Source organism: Electrona antarctica, assembly GCF_951216825.1.
Source record: "Electrona antarctica genome assembly, chromosome: 15".
In the NCBI taxonomy this organism is placed as follows: domain Eukaryota; kingdom Metazoa; phylum Chordata; class Actinopteri; order Myctophiformes; family Myctophidae; genus Electrona; species Electrona antarctica.
In genome coordinates, this window is record NC_136796.1 from 45,710,263 (window position 1) to 45,719,121 (window position 8,859).

The following is an 8,859-nucleotide window of genomic DNA, read 5'->3' on the forward strand; positions in this document are numbered from 1 at the left end:
CACCACATTCCCTTTGTTAGCTTCCGGTATAACCGGTATAACCGGAAGCTAACGGCTTTGTTAGCTTCCGGTTATACTGCCTACTACAGTACAACACCTACATTCCCTTTGTTAGCTTCCGGTTATACTGCCTACTACAGTACAACACCTGCATTCCCTTCGTTAGCTTCCGGTTATACTGCCTACTACAGTACAACACCTACATTCCCTTCGCTAGCTTCCGGTTATACTGCCTACTACAGTACAACACCTACATACCCTTCGTTAGCTTCCGGTTATACTGCCTACTACAGTACAACACCTACATTCCCTTCGTTAGCTTCCGGTTATACTGCCTACTACAGTACAACACCTACATTCCCTTCGTTAGCTTCCGGTTATACTGCCTACTACAGTACAACACCTACATTCCCTCTGTTAGCTTCCGGTTATACTGCCTACTACAGTACAACACCTACATTCCCTTTGTTAGCTTCCGGTTATACTGCCTACTACAGTACAACACCTACATTCCCTTTGTTAGCTTCCGGTTAGACTGCCTACTACAGTACAACACCTACATTCCCTTTGTTAGCTTCCGGTTATACTGCCTACTACAGTACAACACCTACATTCCCTTTGTTAGCTTCCGGTTATACTGCCTACTACAGTACAACACCTACATTCCCTTTGTTATCTTCCGGTTATACTGCCTACTACAGTACAACACCTACATTCCCTCCGTTAGCTTCCGGTTATACTGCCTACTACAGTACAACACCTACATTCCCTTTGTTAGCTTCCGGTTATACTGCCTACTGTACAGTACAACACCTACATTCCCTTCGTTAGCTTCCGGTTTTACTGCCTACTACAGTACAACACCTACATTCCCTTTGTTAGCTTCCGGTTATACTGCCTACTACAGTACAACACCTACATTCCCTTTGTTAGCTTCCGGTTATACTGCCTACTACAGTACAACACCTACATTCCCTTTGTTAGCTTCCGGTTATACTGCCTACTACAGTACAACATCTACATTCCCTTCGTTAGCCTCCGGTTATACTGCCTACTGTACAGTACAACACCTGCATTCCCTTCGTTAGCTTCCGTTTATACTGCCTACTGTCTACAACACCTGCATTCCCTTCTTTAGCTTCCGGTTATACTGCCTACTACAGTACAACACCTACATTCCCTTCGTTAGCTTCCGGTTATACTGCCTACTACAGTCCCTTCGTTAGCTTCCGGATATACTGCCTACTACAGTACAACACCTACATTCCCTTCGTTAGCTTCCGGATATACTGCCTACTACAGTACAACACCTACATTCCCTTCGTTAGCTTCCGGTTATACTTCCTACTACAGTACAACACCTACATTCCCTTCGTTAGCTTCCGGTTATACTTCCTACTACAGTACAACACCTACATTCCCTTCGTTAGCTTCCGGTTATACTTCCTACTACAGTACAACACCTACATTCCCTTCGTTAGCCTCCGGTTATACTGCCTACTACAGTACAACACCTACATTCCCTTCGTTAGCTTCCGGTTATACTGCCTACTACAGTACAACACCTACAGTAGTACAAAACAAACTCTGTGTTGGCCTTCAAGGCAAGCCCATACTGTACCTCCAAGACGTGATCTAACCCACAGGAAGCCTTCTCTAAATCACCCTTCGACTCGCGTTACCAGACTCGGAAGAGCTGTCGTGACTCGTGAGTCAAATATAAAGCGGAAGTGGAGCCTCCTCCCCACTTCCGTTTTGTCTTTACAGTCGCGCAAATTTATCCTAATATATATAGTAATCATCTAAGCATATAGAGCGTCGCAGTCCCGCCCCCTACCCTGGACCAGGAAATGAAACCCAATGCATTTTCCTCATAGACATTTCTTAAAGTATTTATTTAAAGACGGTTACGCCGCGGACAAAGCCAACTCGAGTCGTGACAACTCATGACAACACAAACAATATTTTGGACCAAACAAATAATTACAAAGAAGAAAAACAACAAAAAGTGTTGTAACCTGCCGTTTTTTTCTTCTTTCTAATTATTTGTTTGGTCCAAAATATTGTTTGTGTTGTCATGAGTTGTCACGACTCGAGTTGGCTTTGTCCGCGGCGTAACCGTCTTTAAATAAATACTTTAAGAAATGTCTATGAGGAAAATGCATCATGCATTCATTTCCTGGTCCAGGGTAGGAGGCGGGACTGCGACGCTCTATATAGGGTATGCGCATGCCTAAAGTGAATGGCACATCGAATGGCAAATCGAGTGGCAAAGCAACAGGCAAAGTGAGTTTAACATCGTTTAATGTTGTTTAATGCAATCAGATAGGACGTTTCTGTTTGGATGTATGGGCTGTCAAGGCCAGAAAGTAGTTTTTTGCCACTCAGTAGGCATTCCTGCATAACTTCCGGGTTTGATGATGATGTCACACGCATACCCTCTATACTGGCTCCCAAACTCTCTACCTGTGCTGTATAGTGATGTCAACAAACACCGTAATTGGATTTTTTTTTTGTGTGTTTACATGTCTATATGCGCAGTGACGTAGAGTCTGTGGGGGCCGGGGGGCCAGGGCCCCCATGAGGATTATGAAAACTATTCGTCCCTGGAGGAACACATATATCAAATTCATGTGTTACCCACATGTCCCGGGAAAAGACATTCTGGATAAGAGCTTCTGCTAAATATTTTTCTTTTGGTGTGTTATTACACTTGTTGTGTTGAACTGTAGATTGGTTTCCTATCAACAATTTATAGATCTTTTTGAGTGGCCCAGCTTTGTGTGTGCGTGTGTATCCCATAGCGACGATCTGATTAGCTGAGCCACAGAAAGGAGGATAAAAAGTGAGGACAGAAAAGTATGGACGCCAATTGTGATTGGCCGGAAAGAGATTATGTCACGTTATGTCTTGTATGATGATAAGAGCGCCACTCACTTCAGTACGGGTGTGATTTAATATACTAAAGGTTCGGGCCGCTGCCTCTCACGCTTACGTTGCACCGGCGATCTGACCGATATGCCCATATATGGAGATCTCTGCATCTGTCAAGTCATTGTCCAATTATCTGAGGTCATCTTTATATGCCCATATATGGGTATTGGTTAGTTTACGGAATATATAAATTCAATCCGGATTAGGTGAAATGCACGGTCCATCCGGCTGACTGACTGCGGGCGAGTGAGTGAGCATGGCTAACATTAGGAGCATCAAGGGCATGGTGGGGCTGGTGACAGGCGGGGCGTCTGGACTGGGAAGGGCCACGGTAGAGCGACTAGTGCAGCACGGGGCGTCCGCCGTGATCCTCGACCTCCCCTCTTCTGACGGACAAGCCCTAGCGGCCAGCCTCGGAGACCGCTGTGCCTTTGCACCCGCGGACGTGACTTCAGAAGCAGATGTGGCGTCGGCTGTTGCTCTGGCCAGGAAGAAGTTTGGAAAGCTGGACCTGGCGGTGAACTGTGCTGGCATCGCCTTGGCCGTCAAGACTTACAACTTCAAGAGTGACGTCCCTCATAGCCTGGAGGACTTTCAGCGCGTCCTCACTGTGAACGTCGGCGGGACCTTTAATGTGATTCGCCTGGCCGTTAAGGAGATGGGAAAGAACGAGCCAGATGCGGACGGACACAGAGGCTGCATCATCAACACTGCAAGTGTAGCAGCATTTGATGGACAGGTGGGCCAGGCAGCGTATTCGGCCTCCAAGGGCGGAATAGTTGGAATGACTCTACCCATCGCAAGAGATCTAGCGCCCATGGGCATCAGAGTGGTCACTATAGCGCCCGGTCTGTTCTCCACACCTTTGCTGGCTGGCCTTCCAGAACAAGTTAATCCATTGAGACCTGGAACGCATCCATGTCACGTTAGCGTTTAACCACATTAACCATTAACCCATTTTGGGGCGGGAACCCCTTATGGTGTTTTAAACATTGTTATAATTTAGCTATTGAAAAATAGCAGATCTACAAGCTCATAGCGCGCCACCGAGTGGCGCGCTATGAACTTGTAGGTCTGCTATTTTTGAAGAATCGTTAAAATGTGCCTCAAATCTTTCCGAAAATTGTCATGATTTAGAAAACTTTTTTTTTTTTAATTTCGACGTCAGGCCTGAATGGGTTAAATCATTCCTGGCTCGCCAAGTGCCCTTCCCTTCACGCCTGGGAGACCCAGCAGTTTGCCCATATGGTGACATCATTGGCTGAGAATCCCATGATCAATGGAGAGGTTATCACCTCTCTAGATGGTGCAATTCGCATGCAACCCTGAGTGTGTGTGTGTGTGTGTATGGCCTTATGGGAAGCTGGGTTGGTTTGACCCCAAGTTCATATGTACAGTATGTGTGTAATATACAATTATATATATATATATATATATATATATATATATATATATGGCGTATTGATCAATACATTACATTGTTCATCTGATTAGGCCAAGATGGCAACGAGCATCGCATAGTATGTATAGGTAACTTAGTATTTTTAATGATTTAGTGATTATGCCATCTTAAATATGATTCCTACTTTATAGTGTTATTATATTGCATGTATACTACCTCATATTTCCGTTAGTTAAATGTAAATTATAGCTCTTCATTTGCGTACCTATCAAATAGTTTTTTTGAGTGGTGTAAACCACTCCTACAACTGGCTTTTGTGTGCATAAAAAAATGACCATGGTTGCTATGTTCAAAATAATTTCTGACGTAATTAAATCACACCCGGGTGAACTGAATGACCGTAGCAACCGTGGTCATTTTCTCTGCACAAAAAAAGCCAGTTGTGAAATCACATCCAGGTGTGATTTCATTACGTCAGACATTACGTAGACCACAGCTGATCAGTCTATATAAGACCTTACACCACTCAGTTCACACAGGTGTGATTTTTTAGTCTAGTTTTGAATTGATTTATGTTTTGAATTAATTAATTTTATTTATATAGCACCTTTCCAAACACATAGTTACAAAGTGCTTTACAGACAGGTTATAAAAACCTGTCTGTAAAGACATCAAAACAACAAAACATCAAGACATCAGAAACATGAAAAAATAACAGGTCATCAAAACGATAAACAATATTAGGAAAAACACTTGGCATACACTTGGTAGCGGGGGGGAGGGGGGGCGGGCCCCCATGACGATTATAAAAACATTTCGTCTCTGTATATGCGTATGCATATCTGTGTATGTGAATGTGTCAGAGAGGGTGAAAGGGGCGGGTTTTTTTTTATATAGGCAATGAAGAAATGCCTTGAGAAAACACACACACACACACACACACACACACACACACACACACACACACACACACACACACACACACACACACACACACACACACACAATACTACTACTGCTCTGTCATCAAGTGCTTAGCGCCTGCCCCCTCCCTCCCTCCCTCCCTCCCAGTCTCGTCTGGGCTGGGCTGTGCGTCCACAGATTGTAAGCGTACTCCGTCCTCCAGCTGACAGCGTAGCAGAGCAGAGCAGAGCCAGCACATTCCACATCATTACTACTTCAGACGCTCGTGGGCCCAGGGCAGGACAGGAGGAGCGCACCGATTGGTCCGCCTGCCTGTGACACCAGGGCTACCGAGGAGCCAATGAGGACCCATGGCTTTTTGGCCAAGTTTCGGAGCTTTGCTGTCGATGACTCCCCCTGTTGGTCAGTGCAGGGTAAAACATGCTTTTGGGAGTTTGTCTGAAATTGTAAAAACGTTAGTCTGAAAGAAATGAATGAATGTTGTTGGTTTGTAATGTCAGTTGTGACTGAGGTGTGGAGTTAGTTGTCTGTTTCAATAAGGCCTATAGGTTATTTCTGTTGGTTTGTAATGTTAGTTGTGACTGAGGTGTGGAGTTAGTTGTCTGTTTCAATAAGGCCTATAGGTTATTTCTGTTGGTTTGTAATGTTAGTTGTGACTGAGGTGTGGAGTTAGTTGTCTGTTTCAATAAGGCCTATAGGTTATTTCTGTTGGTTTGTAATGTTAGTTGTGACTGAGGTGTGGAGTTAGTTGTCTGTTTCAAAAAGGCCTAGGTTATTTCTGTTGGTTTGTAATGTTAGTTGTGACTGAGGTGTGGAGTTAGTTGTCTGTTTCAAAAAGGCCTAGGTTATTTCTGTTGGTTTGTAATGTTAGTTGTGACTGAGGTGTGGAGTTAGTTGTCTGTTTCAATAAGGCCTATAGGTTATTTCTGTTGGTTTGTAATGTTAGTTGTGACTGAGGTGTGGAGTTAGTTGTCTGTTTCAATAAGGCCTACTAGGTTATTTCTGTTGGTTTGTAATGTTAGTTGTGACTGAGGTGTGGAGTTAGTTGTCTGTTTCAATAAGGCCTATAGGTTATTTCTGTGTTATTATAATTCCTGTCCCTTTGGTCTATTCTTTCAGCTTTCAAGTCCTCTCTTAAAACTCGTTTTTTTTCTCTATGGCTTTTTAACTCTATTTGATTCTGGATTGCAATTTTGGTTTGTTTGATTGTAGCCTATAGACCTATCTCACAGAATTTCCCCGCCCCCTTAATACGCCCCCTTTCGGGGCTAGTGGTGATAGCGTGACGTCACTCCATAGACGCTACATGTTAACAGAGGTAATTTAAGAAGTCTACAACTTTTGTTTTCTCAAGGTAAGGTTTGTTCTATCTGTTCGAGCTGATTTACCATCTTGTTTGCTTCATAATAATATTGGTCTGTCACATTTTTACATTAGGAAATGTACTTAGATTCTCCAGAGAAAAAAACGTGTAAATGCTAATGTTAAATGACACCACTATCTACCGGAAGGGGGCGTGGAAAGGGGGCTGTGAGATAGGCTTATTACAACTGTGTCATTTGATGCTCTTTTGTTTGTGTTGTTATACCATGCTATCTTGTCTTATTCTCCTCTTATCTCATCTTGTGAAGCACTTTGGTTGACCTTTGGTCTTTGTAAATGTGCATTATAAATAAAGTTTGATTTGATTTGAATTGATTTATTCTTTCTCTCCCTCCTTTGTGACCTCTCTGGTCTCTCTATCTAGTGTTCAGACAGCCAGCTGGTTCTCTCTCTTTCTCTCTCTCTCTCTTTTCTCTCTCTCTCTCTCTCTCTCTCTCTCTCTCTCTCTCTCTCTCTCTCTCTCTCTCTCTCTCTCTGGCACATAGCACACTCAGCCTGCATAGCCAGCTGCCACACTCCAGCATCTCTCTCACACACACACACACACACACACACACACACACACACACACACACACACACACACACACACACACACACACACACACACACACACACACACACACACACACACACACACACACACATCCACACACACACACACACACACACACACACACAGGAGTGTGCATGTGTAGTATGCATGCATGATGTGCACCACCAACATCTTTGTCTGTCAGACTGTCTCACCCAATGAGGTGCACTCTCTGATACGCACATTCTTTCCAGATGTCTCAGACGAAAGTAGCCGCACGCACGCACGCACGCACGCACGCACGCGCACACGCACACGCACACGCGCACACACAATTTACAATTTACAATTTAGGCATTTAGCAGACGCTCTTAATCCAGAGCGACTTACACACACACACACACACACACACACACACACACACACACACACACACACACACACACACACACACACACACACACACACACACACACACACACACACACACACACACACAGAGAGAGCGATAAACCCAGTGTGAATTCCAGGGAACTTAAAAAATGTCTGGTTGCAGTACAAAGATCAAGTGTTGCTGTCTCTCCACACGCAGCAGGCCAGTTTACCGACCGCTCTGTGGTGTTGGAAGGCTTTCAAAGGTCTGGAATGTCGGGGGAAGAGACACATTCTGTGACTCATTCGAGGGTGGAGTGTCCTTCCCTGAAACATTCCCTGCTAATGTCATTCATTTGACTGAGGATGAAAAGTCTACCACAAAAAGTGTGTGTGTGTGTGTGTGTGTGTGTGTGTGTGTGTGTGTGTGTAAACTTGCCTCCGATATACACGTATCAGGTCCTTACATTAAATCATCACTTTAAGTCGCATCCTTTCCTTGCATCTTAGTTTCCTCGCTCCTAGCTCCTTAGTCATGCCTCCTATAAGCCTAATTCCTAGCTCCTTCAAGCAAGGAGCTAGGAATAACTGTTTTGAACGTGTTGTACGGCGACCTTGAGTGCCCTGAAAGGAGCCTTATAAATAAAAGACCCCAGGAATGCGCCCAGGGGGCCGGACCGGTTCTGGCGAGTACTGCTGTACTGTAACACCCCAAATCATCATAATGTATATACAGTTAATATGTGTGTGTGTGTGTGTGTGTGTGTGTGTGTGTGTGTGTGTGTGTGTGTGTGTGTGTGTGTTAGGCTGCGCAACAGTGACACTTGGTTGTGAAAACCAACCAAACGCTATTTTCGTGCTCGGACACAGCCAGGGACACAGCCAGGGACACAGCCAGGGACACACATAGCTGTCTATAGGAGTGGTTGCACCACTCAAAAATCATACCTGTGTGAAATATGGGGCGCTCTTATCATTATACATCAGTATACGCATCATCTCATGAACAACTGAATGTAGGTGATTGGTTAGCCGATTTGATGAATTGAACATGGTGGACCCTGTTGTAAAAAGTGTAATGCTTAATTGGGTCGTCCACTCACAGTTAACAGCCTTTGTATTGAGTTTGTGCTTGAAATGTACTGTAATTCTGCAAACTGTTAATAAAAATCAATCAATCAATCGTCTACATATGACGTAAATGTTCCCTTCATTGTCAATGGCATTTAATGTTTGTAAATATCCCCCAAAACAATTTACAACATGATATGCTCCAATGACTGTAAAACACCACTCTTGTCCACTGTACT

The 8,859-nt window shown here is 44.1% G+C and overlaps 1 protein-coding gene across 1 annotated transcript; it reads left to right on the forward strand.

The window, feature by feature from the left end:
• Positions 1-3,190: 3,190 nt before the first annotated feature.
• Positions 3,191-4,199, forward strand: LOC306938336 (3-hydroxyacyl-CoA dehydrogenase type-2-like; the record flags this gene model as incomplete). Its single annotated transcript, XM_079522468.1, has 2 exons — positions 3,191-3,813; positions 4,103-4,199. The coding sequence occupies 2 exons, from the start codon at positions 3,191-3,193 to the stop codon at positions 4,197-4,199; spliced, it is 720 nt and encodes a 239-aa protein (XP_079378594.1).
• Between the last annotated feature and the right edge of the window lie 4,660 nt (positions 4,200-8,859).